Source organism: Neolamprologus brichardi, chromosome 15 (genome assembly GCF_056152115.1).
Source record: "Neolamprologus brichardi isolate AB-2024 chromosome 15, ASM5615211v1, whole genome shotgun sequence".
Lineage (NCBI taxonomy): Eukaryota > Metazoa > Chordata > Actinopteri > Cichliformes > Cichlidae > Neolamprologus > Neolamprologus brichardi.
This window is the reverse complement of record NC_142118.1, coordinates 7,008,117-7,025,101: the sequence shown is the minus strand read 5'-3', so window position 1 is coordinate 7,025,101 and position 16,985 is coordinate 7,008,117. Positions and strand designations below refer to the sequence as shown.

Genomic DNA, 16,985 nt, shown 5'->3' with positions numbered 1-16,985 from the left:
GTCATAGATTCAACAAGGAGACATTTCTCAGATATTTTTATCCATATTGGCATGATAGCACACAGTTGATGCAGATTTGTCAGCTGCACATCCACAATATGAATCTCCTGTTCTCAAAGGCAGTTAATTTAGCTGAGATCTTGTGATTGGGGAGGAAATTTGGGTGGAGTTAACTCGCTGTTGTGTTCAAGAAACCAGTTTGGCATGATGTGAACTTGTGCGTGGAGTGATACCCTGCTGGAAGCAGCCATCAGACGCTGGGTGCCCTGTAGTCATAAAGCCATGGTCAGCCTTATGCACCCTCCTCTTCTCTCAGGTCATCTGATCAGCTACTCCTGCACATACCTAAAACTAAGCATAACCTCAGAGGGGACTGCCTGTGTGTTGAAGTTTCTAAAATGTGGAACAATTCGCCTCTGCACATTACACAGGCCTCTTCTCTGTTTTTAAATGTCACTGGATATTTTCTCTCTTTTTCTAATGCTCGATTTGGACTTCAGCCACAATGCGTACACATCTAAATGCACTGGGTTGCTGCCATGTGATTTGCTTATAAAATATTTACATTGAAAAGATGTTATTTAGAGTTATTTACAGTTTCAAATGAATAAAAGAGGGCATTAAAGGATTCTGAAACATATGCATCAGTTTTACTTGCTGTGAGAAACACTTAATAAAATCTTTTACTAACACCTGTGAGGAACAAACTGAGGCATCGTGCCACATGTGTGTTATATGGCTTGTTAAACCTGGATGAGGTCCCTCGGGTGTTTTGGATGTTCTTTTAATCCGATTTTTTTCTGATACTATAAATACCTCTCTGAAGGACACAAAGAAAGGAAGGGAGAGTAGGCAGAAGATAAAAGTTGGCTCACAAGGAAGAGGAAAAAGGTAGAGAAAAGCTCAAAGCAGAGACATGAGAAACAGCCCAGTATTAGTAAGGATGGAAAGCACTCCCATGTAAGGTAAATGAAGAGCTGTGTTGTGTGACATCAGGCTGGATGCTGAATGTGAGGCAGTCATGTGGTCTGCAGGGGCTCCGGTTCTCTTTATCATTTATCCACCTCTGCTCATAATGTTTTGTTTATGCTTTCCAACCTCCTCTTCCCCACCCTTCCAGGACATCCAACTGCACGCTTTCCTCCTATCTCCTGCTCTGTATTTCACTCATCTATGTCTTCATCCAAGACCTCAATTACACACCAGAATGCATTTTTCTCTTTTTATCTTCCCTTTACTGACCTGCTCCCTCCCATCTCCCACCACCGCTCTGCTCCGTGGGTGTGAGAAAAGTACACCTCACCCTAAATAAATCACTGCTCAGTCAAGACGTACTCAAAAGAGCAGAGGAGTGGATCTCCACCCTAAACCTTTCATGACAGAGCAAAGTGCCAAATGACTGACCGAGGCACAAAATTACTGCCACATCACCTGCAGCTGCACTGAGATCTTCCCACTAAGAACCTCTTTGTTCCTCCGGAGCCCCCAACCAATAAGCCTCAACCTAACTTTGACTTTACATCGTCAATGTTGTGCCTATAAAGCAGACTGACTGCTATCAGCAGCAGGGTGTGACTGCACATGTGCGTTTGTTGTCCTCTTCTCTTTTTTTCGATTTCCCCTCTGTATGAGATTTCAACATTCCCTGTCACTGATACTGGAGAAAAAGGGGTTTTCACTCGTAGTGGCAGCTAACCAGTTACAGATGCTTCAAAGTGAAGCTCAATGGAAATATCATTTTTCACTCAATTTTCACATGCACACGCAAGAAATCCTGACTTAAAGATGCTGCTGATCAAAAGCCTTAATTATCATCTGGGAAATGTGCCCTCACAGATATCTCAAGGGAATTTCTTTCCTCCCACTTTTGCACAGTTTGTCCCCGTGAATCACGCTGCGGAGCCAAAACGGGGTTGATCCCAAGCATTCGCCTCTGCTGCACGTGCAACTAGTCGTCTGAGTCATCCGACCCACAGAGAAGCAGCAGACAAAGCTACCAAATAACGCTGACACAGGTCTCGTGTATCAAAGTTTAATTGGTTAGGAACAATATTAGAATCAAATGCAACACCAGCAGTGCTCACGCAGATTTCCCACGGCAGATACCCACAGTATCTCCAGCATCAGCACTATCTTAAACAGAACAAGTCACTCTGCACATATGATGCAAATAATGAACAGGGAGAAGAAGAGACGTGCTTCAAAAGATGGATGACTAATGCGCTTGATTGTGTCATAGCTGCGTGCATTTAATTAGTGCATTTCACTCAATCAGCTTTTAATAACGGAATCATCATACACCGCATTAAGGGATCAAATGACCTAACTTGACTCTTTAATGACACTGTTTACCGAGCACAGCTGTGCAATGTGTCTCTGTGTGTGCAGCTATGTGGGAAACTGAGAAACTGACACAGATACGCTGAACTTTAACTTGTAGAAAAGAGCGCCACCTACGGGGGGGTGAATAGAGTTGCTCATTGAGTCTCAGATCAGCTCAGCCCGGGCTGTTTGTGGTGGTCCAGCAGATGGCGCTGTGGTACCTTCATGCTGCGTAAGCGTGACCTTTGCTGGGACTTGTCAGGGGTTTTCCAGTTTCCTCATGAAAGTAGAAGAACAATGTGAGAAGGAGATCAAAGCAAATTTATCAGACAAAGAGTGAGTTTCCTATATGTGTACTGCTTCTGATTAGTCCACTTTGTGTCCAGTTTGTTTGCTGCTGACACTTCAGTGTGAGAATGATCAGTCACAATAAAAAGTAGATTTAAAGAAAAAAACATCAGGTACATTTCTGTTTCCAAACTTTTTGGCTCGTGGCATTTTAATACAACGTAATGTTCTCTTATAATTTTCCATTTGCATGTGAGGCTATGTAATCAATCTACAGAGGAGTTAAAAAACCTTTATGTCTCGCATTTCTTTCTATATAGCTTCTATAATTCCTGACAGTAGAATTTACTGTGTGGCCCTATGATTAAACACGTTAACCTGGGAATATTCAACACATTTAGAGGCTGAATAAAGTGTATACGATAAAAATCATTAGTTCACTTTAGTGTACTACTGCACTGTGCACTGTGGAAACCACCGGTGTAGGGCGGTTTCTAACTAAAGTTGAACTGATGATCATTAACTGGAACTAATAAACCAAGTTTTGTTTTGTGTTTTTTTAGACTACCCATCAAAGTTGTTTTAGGAAGGCTGGCCTCATGAGGTGTAAACTGCAACATGTTTGCATGTTGTCACTACTTCCAATTAATTTTAGTTTTTGGCTTCTAATGCACACAATTGTATGTTTATGAATGTGTGTGCAAGCGGCACAACTGTTTACACATCGCAGAAACCATCAGAGAAATTTGCTGTGGTATTAACATCTCCAACCACGATATCATACAGGAAGCTGAGTCACAGATTGGGCGACTCACTTCCTGTTTATTTTATCAGAGAAGTCTTTTGGCCCTTGTTATGACAAGTCAAGAAAGCAGTCTGAAAAACTGCGGGGTGGTGGGCTATTCTGTGATTTTTGGGGGGGCTGCATTAAAACATTCACCTGAGTTCAGCTCACAGACATTATTCATTTCATTTTTCCAAAAGCAAAGCAGGAGCCTCGTACAAAAAAAGTCTAATGTGGTCAATTAATCATATATGTAAAAATATATTTATGGTCATTGAACGACTTTGAACTATTTTAAACACCATTTTACATTTTTTTTCTTTCTTGAGCAATGCACGTCTGTGACACTGTGACACAGTCGATTGTGGTCGGCTTTTTAGTGTGTGACTTTATTTACTGATAAGAGAACACATCGTCTATAAGTTAAATTCAAACATGTAAACTTTTAATCGTGAAATCTCTTAATCTATAATCGTATGAAATGCATAAAAGGAGGGAAAAGGTTCATTGTGGTTTTACTGGTGGGGCCTCTTTTCAACAAATTCTTAAACTTGTCGTTAGCACAGTACCATGTGGAGGACCTTCTCCGAGCGCTGCGCTGCATGACTTACACTCCAGCAGTGCAATGAATCTCATTAGTGGCTGTGGAAGAGTTTAGCAGGGGGCTTACACTACTGAGCATATTCTTTTAGGGTTGATTGAGGCCAACAGAGGTCACTTCAGAAGGTCAAGGTTAAAACTGATTGGATATACTGCTGAGGTTTGTCTTTGTCGACATTAGCAGATACCCACTATACATCTACGGTGCTATATGTACGTGATCAGGCAACGGGCTAAAGACTGAGTGTTGCATGCTAAGTAGCAGAAACAGGGTGGCCTGCAATTGCATGATTGCATCACCGCCAGTGATAAAGTGAAGTGTTTGTTAAAATTTGTAACAGTTATTGTGGGCAAAACAACAGGAACTCATATGCAAAATATTTCAGTAGGCCCTGATGTGACATGACAGACAAAAAGTGTCATAGGAAATTGAATAAAACACTGAGACACAAGATTCTTTTGCAGTTTAGGAAGGCAAAGGAAGCTTTTTTTTATATTTTAGTTTTCAGTGACAGATTTAATTTAAGTGGTTCTTTTTGGATGAACCACTTAAATTAAATTGCTGTTATTAAATACTTTTCTGCTTTTCTACTGTTAACGTGCCTGGCAATTTAAATGTATTTCTATCTCTTGACAGGTCGTTTGAATTATAAAGACAACAAATATGACTTGTCGGTGAGGTTTCATGCCTTTGATATCTGGTAAATTGTTTAAAGTGTGGGATGCAGGTGTCTTATTTTTGACTTCAGCTTTTTAAAGAAGCCTTAGCTCTGGTAAATAATTTTAGATCCTACTGCTCAACACATATATTATGCAATTGTTTTACTGGTCTGAAACATTTGGGATCCAACTGGGCTGCATGTGGCCCATGAGCTAAAACGAGTTTGATGTAATTACAAATGACCTTAAAGCACCTCCCAATAAGCGGCGCCAACACTGAGGTTTTAATGTAGTGTTGATCCTGGCAAAAGAATAAATAAATACTCCAGGAAATAATCCTCATCATAAAAACTTGTATTATTTAATCTCTTTGAGGAACTTTATAGTTCTTTGTGCAAATGTACCAGAAAGAAAAAACACACTGAAGTCACCAGAACTGATGGTGGCACAAATAATAATTCAAGAACAAGTGCAAACACTCTTGTTGCACATCACAAACTCTTCCCCCTAACTCCCATTCAATGAATAGAAGCATAAACAATGTTCAGTAGTGTTAAACGGTCAGTTAAGTACTCTGTGACAAATTTTAGCTTGTAATTACGTAATTAGTTTATTTGATAAATGCTGTTGCCCTGTAGGCTTCCTGTAGCTCCATTTGCTCACCACAGAGACCATTTAGATGTACATATCCCTACACTTGACTTAGCTGCCCGTGTAGACAGTAGACTTTATGCCTGTTATCCTGTTACCTTCTTATCTTGTTAGCCTAAAGTTTTTATGCCTGGCTGCCTGGGGACGGTGTTGAATCTTGTGAATGTATTTTGGTTACTTTTGCCATTTTCACACGGTGCAATATAAATGCATATAGGTTTGAATACTTTCATTCAGCCTAGCAGTTTCATGCAGCCTGTGGTATTTTAGGAGATTCTCCAACACCCAGAAAACCAAAACAGCAAATATCCTGGATGGTTGGAGGTCTTTTATCAACATTAATACGCTTATTTTACTTTTTTACTACACCCTGCTGCTATGTCTGCAGCTACTCACAGAACTGCCATCATAATTGTGCCAGGCTAATTTTCCTGTCAATGTGACCTTCACCAGGACAATGTCGCAATATCTTACATCTGGAGGTGGTCAGCAGGCCTGCACGCTGCTAATACATGTGGGTTAAATGTGGAAATTTTTTTCTTTCTTTTTTTAATGGAAAATCTTTGAGATACTAAAATGATCCAGCATGATATATATGAAAATAATAGAAGGTGTTAAGAGTGGGAAGAAGCGAGCGGATGGACATTCACCTAACTACTTCACTGTAATCTCTTAATGAACTTCCACGTGTAGTAATGGTAAAAAGAGGAAAGGGAAAGAGGAGGAGCAAAGAGCAGGAAAGGATAGAGGGACTGAAGACATAGTGGGTTAATAGGAAAACATGGAAACATTTCAAAAGAATATGCAGAAGATATGGAAAGATATTTTAAGTGTGATCAGAATGCTGGGTGCCGAGATTTCTTCATGTGTCTGCATCTGAATTTTTTAATAAAAAAAACTCTCTGATTCATTTACTGTCAAGTTCCTGAATAGAAAGAGGGCCCTGTGCAATAATAATTCACACATAAACAGATAGGTTACAATTTAGTGCACACCTCAAGATACTCTTGTGTGCACAAATTTGTTTCCATATATGGAGATAAGTTTAGCAGCCAGGCATGCGGTCTGTCTGAAATCCTGGATAGTCGTTAGACATCGGAAACCAATCCGGTGTCATCCATTTGGCAGGTCAAAGGTCAGGTAAGTAGTTGCTTTACAGTAAGCAGTAAGGCTTAAACTGAGCTAAATGGTGAATGGGGAAAGTGACGAGTGTGACTGACCTGCTGTTGCTGTGTCTTAACCTACAGAGCTACGTACTGTATTTGCAGTTTGGAAATAACGGCACAGTATTTCCTGTAATGCAGCAGCAGCACTAATGCTAAAAGTTTTGCATTTGCACATAAATGTGATTCTTCCCGTATTATTTAAATGTTAAGTAGCTGCTGTTAATGCATCAAGAATACAAAGAAGTGAAAGCAGCTGCCATATGCTTCACTGCATCAACGAGTGACAATGATACTGAGGCGAATAGTTAAAGTAAACTTGATCTCAATGCTGCCTATCAGATTGTAAACTGACGTGGATTATTCACTCGAGTCATATGTCGGACTTTAAAATACCAAACAGATATTAAACAGATACAAATATCTTATGTTTTTTTCTGTAAAATGTAGCGTTTTCATATTTACATCCCTCCCTTTTTCTGACAGATATTATTGGATCTTTGCTTCAGTCTTACTCAAAACTTGGCTCACGGTTATCATCACGTTTCTCCTTTTTTTCGGTGTTTTAGCTTTTTGCGCATGCACAAAAACAATTCTTGGATAACAATACGTTCACCCTCATGTGTGAAAGTGCACTCGCTAACAGCGCATCTTCCTGTGTGTCGGTGTTAACGTGTGTGACACTGCACATAGAGGGTAATCTGCGATAAGCTGGTTTATGGGCTCGTCTGCAGTGACGCAGATATGCGCGCCCAGCTCCGCACTGACAGATTCTTTATGACAACTAACCCGAGAGACGGTGGCCCATACCCAAGCTGGACCGCAGTCAAGAACATGACCGACAACTTTCATCGCACATATATGCTCAAATTAAACATTCATGTTGGTGTTAAGAGGACAAATAAAACAGAAACTGTTGTTAAATTTGCGCATTAAATGTGGTTTCACGATGTGTGACTTTGGAGATAAGATGAGTTGCGTCATAACTAAAATAAAATTGTAGTGTTTTATATTTGTGTAATTTACACAAATTTATCTGTTTGGAAGGTTGGAAAGAATTCTAAGTACCCGATTTTGATAACGTGCATATATTTCTGTCAAACTGAACAGGGGGGGGGGGGCTGATACTGGACCAGTAAGACCAGGCTTCCCCTCTGCAAGAAGACAAGTGTAGGCTGGCTGCATCTCCGGAATGATGGGATTTTGAGTAAAAGTGACTGTTTGTGGATACGAATCCCCGATTTTGAAGGCCAGAACTTTAATTTAAAAGTTTTTATTCTTCTTTAGACACGCCTCAGCATTCGAGCTTGAAGCCACTGAAATTAACCATGGGAAGCGGAGGGGGTGGAGGGGGTGGTGTTAGTTGGTGTGGGCTGTCAATCAAACCGAGCCGCCCCATCGCTTCTCGGACTGGAAACGATCTGTTCACAACCTCTCCAGCAGCCGTGGAGTGGGACCTCCGTGCATCGCGCAGAATCATCGAGCTCCAAAACGGCCAAAATGTAAAAGACAAACTGCAGTCGCTCACCGCTTTTGAAAAGTAGGTGGGGATCGGAAACGCGCATTGTAAAAAAAACAAAACAAAAACAAAAAAACAAAAACGGAGCGTAAAGTTGCTTAGCATGGATACGCAATAAGCTGTGCGTAACAAAAAAACAAAAAGCGAGTCAAAGAAGACAGAAGTAAAACTTCTCCAGTGGATTTTTCGGTTGAGATAGCTGCGTCAGAGCACTACTGGGACGTCGAGAAAAGCTGAAACGGAAAGAAATAATCGACACAGCTGACACCCGCTGTCCAGAGGTTACACGGAGACGGATCGGAGCGCGCAGTCTGCCAGCGAAAGCTTGACAAGATCATGAACTGAATTTGTCTGGAGAAGCAGACTTTATGTAAGAAGTAGGGCAACGCCGCCCGACCTGTTGTCTTCGTCATGCGTAAAGACGTTTTGTCGTTCACGGTCTTGTTGGTGTGACAGAGTTCCGCTCCTAAGGGTCATTTCCACAGAACGCTGCCTCCGGCTAATGCCGCAGCTCCGGACGGAGTTAGTGGAAAGTTTTGCCGTTTACATCCTCCTCTACCTCCTGTCAACATGATCGAGAGCGCCGAGTGCGCTGCAGCTGACAGCTACTCGCACGGAGAGAGCATCAACCTCAGCGTGCTCAACTGGGAACAAGTGCATCGGCTGGACACCATCCTCACGGGCTCCATCCCCATTCACGGGCGATGGAGCTTCCCGACCTTGGAGGTGAAGCCACGAGATATCGTCAAGGTGGTCCGAAGCCGCATGGAGGAGAAGCGGATACATGTTCGGGAGGTGCGGTTAAACGGATCGGCAGCCAGCTACGTCCTGCATGAGGACAGCGGTCTGGGATGGAAAGATCTGGACTTAATATTTTGCGCCGAGCTGAAAGGGGAGATGGAGTTTCAGATAGTGAAAGATATAGTGCTGGACTCACTTCTAGACTTCTTGCCCGAAGGGGTGAATAAAGAAAAGATCACACCAGTGACCTTAAAGGTAGTGTATGAAGAAATGTGACTCACAAACGGAGCAAATTATGATTCTCATGAGAACTGTGAAGCACTGGCGCATATAATGCAGAGCTTCAAGATGACTCAATTCCTGAATTATACATGAAGCAGAATTTGTTAAAATTTCTCAGTCATTGCATACATTTTAGATTTAATAATGCACCCAATTCTAATAAGTCTGAATATGTCAGTGCAGCATGGAGATATAAGCCTACAAATAGTAAAAAGGTTGGTTTCCAGTTCAAAGAGGATTCTGTCTAATCCAATTGGAGTCAGATCCACATTAATCAGTCGGCCCTCAGTTACCTGGATACCAAGGACTACCCAGGCTACTAATGGCCCACCAACAGATGTGATCAGCAAAACATGATGAGTAAAAGGCCAGACAGAGACTTTTATCTGGTGCACATTAATGTGAGGTTGTTGCTCAAACTAAGTCTGGTTTTAAACATTGTCAAAACACATTGTCAAAACACATTATATCTCCATTGTTGACCCAGAATGCAGTCGTTCATCTGGTGAGCAGGTCACGGTCAGAGAAAGAAGAAGTGTTTGGTAAACTTTTTGCAAGAACTTCACTTTACCACAGCTGTGAAAAGGACATGTGGGAGGAGGAGGAGTTGAGAGATTGTGAGACTGTGTGAGAGGGTTTGAAGGAGGTCCTCGAGTTTTTGAATGATTTTGAGCAGATATATACAATTAGTTACTCATCTTATAATGCAGTGCTTTTTGTAAGCCCTTAATGACACACAAATAAAAAAGGTAGAGGGCATATAGAATTCCAGTGTGGATATAAAGTGGGTATAAAACCCTTGTTGTCCACTCTCTTGGTTCCAACAGTGTCTTTAAGTTTTCACTGATGATTTCAGTGTGCTGGTTAAAGCCTGCAAAATATGACATTTGCTTGAAGATCATGATTCCTATTGTGTAGAAACTTTTCATGTTTTACTTTGTGTCTGTTTGTCTGTTTGTAGGAGGCTTATGTGCAGAAGATGGTGAAGGTGTGTAACGACTCAGATCGCTGGAGTCTCATCTCACTGTCCAACAACCGTGGCAAGAACGTGGAGCTCAAGTTTGTGGACTCTCTTCGCCGGCAGTTTGAGTTCAGCGTGGACTCTTTCCAGATCCGCCTGGACTCGCTCCTCCTCTTTTACGAGTGCTCGGAGCACCCAATGGCTGCAACTTTCCACCCCACCATCCTTGGGGAAAGTGTCTATGGTGACTTCCCCACCGCCCTCGATCACCTGCGCAAGCGCCTCATCTGCACGAGGAGCCCCGAGGAGATACGCGGCGGGGGCTTGCTGAAGTACTGCCACCTGCTGGTTCGGGGTTTCCGTGCAGCTTCTGACGCCGAGATGAAACTGCTGCAGCGCTACATGTGCTCGCGATTCTTCATAGACTTTCCTGATGTGAGTGAGCAGAGGAGAAAGCTGGAGTCCTATCTGCAGAACCACTTTGTAGACCTGGAGGACAGGAAGTATGACTACCTTGCCACGCTGTACAATGTGGTGCAAGAGAGCACTGTGTGCCTGATGGGCCACGAGAGGCGTCAGACACTCGGCCTCATCTCGTCGCTGGCCCTTCGGGTTCTGGTCCAGCAGAATGCCATACCCAATGCTGCCAATGTCACCTGCTTCTACCAGCCGGCTCCGTATGTCTCTGATGGCAACTTCAGCAACTATTACGTAGCACAGGTTCAGCCTGTCTACTCATGCCCACCCTCTCCTCCTCAGCAGTACCTTGCTTCTTTGCAGCACCCCATGTACGCCACTTGGTTGCCCTGTAACTAAACCTTTTTTTATGTCCATGCACCACTGTGTAAGTGCTGGGACTCCCTCCCACTCATAAAAGGGAGGAGTGATGATTTTTTTTAAATCTCCTCCTTGAGAACGGAAGTTTGTGGAAAGGACAAAAGGAAAGCAAGAGATAAGATTGGGAAAGGAAGAAGAGAATCAAGGAAAGGCAAGAAAATGAAGGCAAGGAATCAGGACCAAAGCAGCAAGAGAAAGAAATGTTTTTCCCCCCGGGTTAGGATGCCACAGCAGGAGGTGAGCACACAGGGAGAGATGCCAGTGAGTGGGGCTGGCCTGCCAGTTCGAGGGTTTGGTAGATCAAATCGTCGCTGAGGCTCTGAGTCATAAATAGCCTGGACAGGATAGTGTTCTGGTGTGTTGTGGGTTTTGACATGTGTAATAAGCACATCTTCTTCACATTGCAAACCAAAACATGAGATCACAAATGGCCACAAAGAGCAAAGAGCAGCATAGGATGCAGAAGATGTTTTCATTCACATATTTACCGTCTGCACTGAGTTTGTGGGTGACTGGAACTTTGTTTTCAAAGACAATTGCAAAAAAAAGGAAGTGAGTACTGTTTACAACCCAAAGATCTGCTTTGTTACTCAAGTTTTTCTTTCTGAACTCTGACAACAACAAAAAAAAAACAAAAAAAAAATACCCAACAACAAAACAATGCATGCTTTATTTCTGTACAGGAATACATTTTTAAGTGCCTAGATAAAGCCTAAAGGGAAGAGTTGTTTTTTGTCATTCTTTATCTTAGAGTAGTATTGAATTGTCTCGTGACATTTTCAAAATGATTATGAATGTACTGATGGTCAGAAAATTTACCAATGCTGACTAAGGTCTCTAACACTGAGGGAGGTATCGGACCACCTGATGTTTTTAACAGTGTTTGGTTCAAGATTATGCTCTTATCAGCAGTGCTGCTGGATAAGTACACATCCTGATTACCAAAGAGGAAGTACCAACATAATCTCATCATCTGTAGGAGGTGGGTGGCAAGAGTGTCTAAAAAAATGCTTATAAAAATATAATGCATGGTTATTTTAAAAGGAGAGATGTGTTGCAAATTAAGGTGAAGGAGTGTATAGCAACCTATTTCATGTGCAGGGTGAAATGTGACAGAAAGAAATGTATGCCCATTGTGCATTTCAAAATATGGTCTTATTAAAACACATTTTCGTGTGTTTTTGTACACTTTGCCAGATGCAAACTGAAATGCAAATTAAAAGAACAGATTTTTCAGATGTACCACTCAAGCTTACTTAAAGGCACCCTGTGGAGTTTCTGTCTTTGTTTACACTATTTCCCTAAGGTCTAAAAAGCTGAAGTGGGTTCATGGCATGAAATCAACTGCAGCAATCTCATCAGGACGTAACTGTGAGAAATAGGTCAGGTCCAGCAGTTTCACTTAAACTGGCGCACCACAATCATGTCACTCTCTACCCATCTTTGCGTTCCCCTGAATCTGTATATCAACTGTGATGCTCCCGTAAAACACTAAAAGTTTGTAGTGAGGAAAAGGGAATGAAGAGCAAGCGAGAGGAACTGCACACTTCATAAAGGGGGCTCTGCAAAAATGCACGACTTTCTGCAATGAATCCTAAAAAAAATCCCAAATGACATCCTGTGTGTGGGAGGGAGAGAAGGAGAAAGTAGACAATAAACTGTAAAGCCAAGGCAAAGTCAGCTCCAAGAAGAGTAACAGCAAGCTCACTGCCTAAAAACGCTGTTAATGATAAACGCTGGCTAACAAAAAATAACCAAAACTTTCCACTGAGACAACTATTCAACATTTAAAGATGGTTTTAGCTCAACAGGAAGAAAATTAAAGATTCACTGTCTTACGTGACTGTTTCAGCAGTCTTATCTGTTGGCATAACATCTTTCATAGAATTATGAATTATATGGATTTCATTATAACATTGGTGTGATGACTGGCAAGCTAGGAAGCTACACCATCATTCGTGAAAATACTAGCCGAATTAATTTGACCAAAGATTGCCAAAATAATTTAACTGCAATGTTATCAACAATACTCCAAAAAAGCTATCTTGTCTACCAAGTTTTCAATATGGGTCCGTGTTGATTGGTTCACTGAATCCAGAGTATCATCGCCTCATGCTATAATGTAGTGCTAAGAAGCCAGCCCATTGTTAGTTGTCTCTCTGTGCTCATCTTTATTCCCCTTTTCCCCTCCTTGCAGCAGATGGCTGCCTCTAACTGAGCCTAGCTCTTCTGGAGTTCTCTTCCTGTTAAAAGGGAGTTCTTCTTTTCCACTGTCACCAAGTGATTGCTCGCAGAGGATTGTCTGATCGGCGGGATTCTTGTGCATTCTTGCAATATGAAAATGCCTTGAAGTAAAGCCAAGTCAACTAGTGCTATGTAAAACACTGAATTAAATTAGCTTCTCCTTATTGCAAGTTTTTATTCCGTTTACTGTCCGGCTGTTGGGCCTCTTCTCACAGCACCTGCCACCACAATCATCTACTATGGCCCACAGGTCCTGAATTTGACAAACTTAGCATCTGTGTTTTGGCTTTCGGCTTTCTCCACAAGTGCCTTCCCTTTTACTCCTACCCATTTTGGCACGCTGACTATTTTTCCTGACGTGTTGTTGAAAAACCGGTGCATCCACCCAAATGCAAATGCTTATATTGGCTTACAGGAAAAGTGCCCATTCTGCCAGATGGCCAGCCCTGGACCTCATGCATGACATCACATGTATGCATGTTCTCATACACATGCACGATACAACCAAAGATTTTGCTCTATTAGAGCTCCTAAAATCAAACAAACTCTACAAGGTACCTTTGAGTAACAAACACATGTTTAACAGAAAGTTTTGAAACATGGGCGATCAGTTTTCTAAAAATTACACTGGAAAATTGTAAAAGATTTAAAACACTTTTAATTTTTTTTTTATCAAATGCATAAAGACATTTTGTATGCAGTTCAAATGCATTCTGCCATAATGTATCTGCTTTAAAATAAAACCACATGTAACAGAAAAAGAGAACAATTGTGTTACAAGCTACAAGCTCTAAAGTTGTCAAAGGAGTGGAAGTTGGTTTGTGTGTGCAACGGTGTCGTAACAGAGCTCGGGCCCAGCAGAGGAGAACACAGTTAACAGCTGCTGAAATTTGTCTCAGTGAGGAAATAATGAGATAAGTAGAACTGAAAATGCACGGATATTTGAAAGGCATTAAAGCGTTTCGTCTGAGATTTAAAGTAGAGTTTTCATAACAATCGTGACGTGACAGAAGTACATTTCCAGTTTTTAACACTGCGCTTCACTCAGAATGTTCTCTCTCAAACAAGTCAGATCTTCTATTTTTCTATCGATCTCTATTTTTGTACACTTTGTGTTCAGACAAATTAGCAGACAAGGCTGTGTCACTGAATTTAAAGGTGCTTTTCTGTGTATTAATTTTGGCTGATGGAGACCTGCTTTGGTGAATACAGTGGTTGAGATTTACATTTACACATGTTCATTGTACGTTCTGCTCTGAGCTGTTCCATGTGGATTTCTGTTGCTGTAAAAAGATTGTTTCATTGTTTTTCAGTGTTTTCAACAGCAATCCTGTTTGAACCTGAAAGTAAACATCTGATGATTGTGTTCAAGTGCAGCAATTTCTTAATTAAAAGCAAAAGGAGCCCACTGAACAAAAGATGTTTTAAGATTTTTCTTTCTTATCACAAACACTATCAGCTGCAGTAGCACTTTGCATGATGATTATTAGACGTTTCACCACCTTGAACTTTAGTTTAGCCGAGGTAAACGGCTCTGGCATTTGGATTTGGTGTCCAGGTTTTGACATTAAGAGAAAAGTCCTCATTAGGTCAATGCTCTGAAGTGCCCGCACATCCACACAAGTGCACGACTCTTGTTGCCAGCAAGTAACAGCTGAACGTGAAGGATTTCCCCTCAGTGAGACGTCACAGATGAGCGTCAACGAACGTCATCACACTGTTTGCCAAGCTAATTAGCTTTAAGTGAATCTGAAACGGCAAGCAGGTATCACGAATTTACAAACCTTACTACCAGCAGAGCCCAGGTCTCCAGGGACACATGGTAACTTGCTGAGTGGATTGGCTCCAGGTCTGCATCACTCTAATGCCCGCAAGCCTCAGCCTCCAGATGTCACTTTCCCTGCTGACAGTGGGAAAAAAAATGTTACTCAACTCTGTCTTTCATCTTTTTTTCTTTCTTCTGTCTCTCTACTTGACACTCTGCTTATGTTTTCTCCTCTTTATCTTTTCCTTTTGCTTTCATGGCTGCTTTTGAAAAGATTCTGATGTGCATAACTACTGACTCTTCTATTTTGAGTCACTTGAGATTACAGCTCTCAATCTAGGTGTTTATTATTATTATGATAATTCTGTGTTCACTCATTTCCCTTCATCTCTGCCTCAGTTGGTCTCTTGGTGAATTTAAGCAGCAATGGATGAGCTATGGAAAGAAGAACAGGGCCACTGTTATCCCCTGTTAAGCAGGAGAGAGTGGACACTAAATATAGGCCCCCCTCTCAGCCACTGTAAGGACATTAGCCCATCTGCCAAAAGCTGATTAGCCTTCCTCCATAACCATGCACTCAGGGCTCTAGTGTGGCTGCTGTGGAGAGATTTACTGGCTATTGTGCTGCAGCACGTACCTGCCTCATCCCGTCTTTTAGGTCACTCTCGCTTGAAAGAGGAAAAGAGAAGGAGTCCACTTCCTTATCAACGGGCTTAAAGAATACAACAGATTGAGGCCTTTAGTGTGTTGCACAAGAAGGAAAATAACCAACCCAATAACACCGTAAGCTTAGGAAGGGTGTTACTAGCGTGCTATAACAGAGCAGTTTGACAGGTGGGCTGAGCATAGGAAGTATGCCATGCAATTCTTTTGAAGGGAGTCACTGTTAGACTGCAGTAAGGAAAACAAATGCTCTAAAAACGAACTATTTTTGAAACTATCAAACATTGAGTCAATCAGATCTTTATATTCTTTTCTTCTACAACGATATTTTAAATGAAATGACAGCTGCCGGTCTCACTGCAGAGCATGAAATAGGAACCAAATGCCACCTCTTTGTTTCTATGCATGGATATTAATTTCCCTTTTTTGATAGCAGCACTTCTTGTATTCCAGTTGAAAGCATTTTTTGTGAATGCATGAAATGTTAATTGAAAAATAAAAGCGCAAAAACAGTTTAACCTTCTCAGGTCCCTGCAGAAGCACTACAAACGGTGCCCAAGAAAACAAATGAGTGAATTGCATTTAGTGACTATTGAACAAACCGGTGGGATAAAATGTCATAACTAGTTCATAAATTGCTGTCAGACTCTGTGTGGAGAATACTTGCCCTTGTGTTATTTCCTAACAGAAAGCAAGTCCCTCCTACAGCTTCTAATAAAGGCTAGAAACCATTAAAAGCACCGACCTGGCTGTCTCTGAACATATTAGAAGCCACTTTACAGCCCTTTAAATCTCACAGAGACAAAGCAGAAGCTGTCATACATTATGGAAGTAAGGACTGAAACAATAGCAATGCCTTTAGCTGACTAAAAATTACAATTTTGCCGTGTCAAATGACGATGTTAGCAACCCTTCTGTGTGATGTGTTTCTTCAGTGTACAAAAGAGTTTGTACACTAAAATAAGAAGAAAAGAAAAAAACTCTGACAGCTGGCTCACTCTTAAATAAAATAGCCTTAAAAACTGCCATATGGCATATTTGACTTGCTTGTGACAACAGGGGCATGTCTAGATGGGGGCCATGGGGTGCCACAGAACATGACTACTAATACTTTTAAACCCCCCCTCACCACCACCACCATTGAATGGATAGGAGAATGTAACTTGGTATGTTCTATCAAGTATTTTATTGTAGTACAGGTTTAATGTCTTTTATTTAAATAGTTATATGATGTTACGACTTTATAAGACCTTGTGATTCTATACAGCTATGTTTTGGATGCAAATACCTCAGTTTGTACTCTGTACCAGTTACCAAATATTTAGTTGCTTATTATTTTGGAGATAAGCTGCATTGTTATACATCAAGCTACTAAGCAATATAAAAAGCAGTATAAAGACATACATACACATCAATGAATCAACAATTGAGAAATTACCATTTGACATAATGAGTATGTTTATTGTAGGCACTCTAAATATACATCAAGTATAACAATATGAGCA

At 41.3% G+C, this 16,985-nt stretch overlaps 1 protein-coding gene across 2 annotated transcripts; it reads left to right on the top strand.

Moving 5' to 3' along the window:
* Positions 1 to 7,911: 7,911 nt before the first annotated feature.
* Positions 7,912 to 14,457, top strand: LOC102792694 (terminal nucleotidyltransferase 5A-like). 2 transcript variants are annotated; one of them, XM_006797237.3, is made up of 2 exons: positions 7,912 to 8,983; positions 9,972 to 14,457. In XM_006797237.3, exons 1-2 carry the CDS (start codon positions 8,558 to 8,560, stop codon positions 10,785 to 10,787), a joined length of 1,242 nt encoding a protein of 413 aa, XP_006797300.1. In that variant the 5' UTR covers positions 7,912 to 8,557; the 3' UTR covers positions 10,788 to 14,457. The 2 variants fall into 2 exon arrangements, with proteins under 2 accessions (XP_006797300.1, XP_087708427.1); XM_087852301.1 differs by having other exon boundaries at positions 7,912 to 8,986; positions 9,975 to 14,457.
* The last annotated feature ends 2,528 nt before the right edge of the window (positions 14,458 to 16,985 follow it).

What these genes read in the sequence shown, in the direction of transcription:
- LOC102792694 (XM_006797237.3), top strand. Translation starts at nt 8,558, where the DNA reads ATGATCGAGAGCGCCGAGTGCGCTGCAGCTGACAGCTACTCGCACGGA. An exon ending in TCACACCAGTGACCTTAAAG is followed by an intron (nt 8,984 to 9,971) that starts GTAGTGTATGAA and finishes GTCTGTTTGTAG; the next exon opens with GAGGCTTATGTGCAGAAGAT.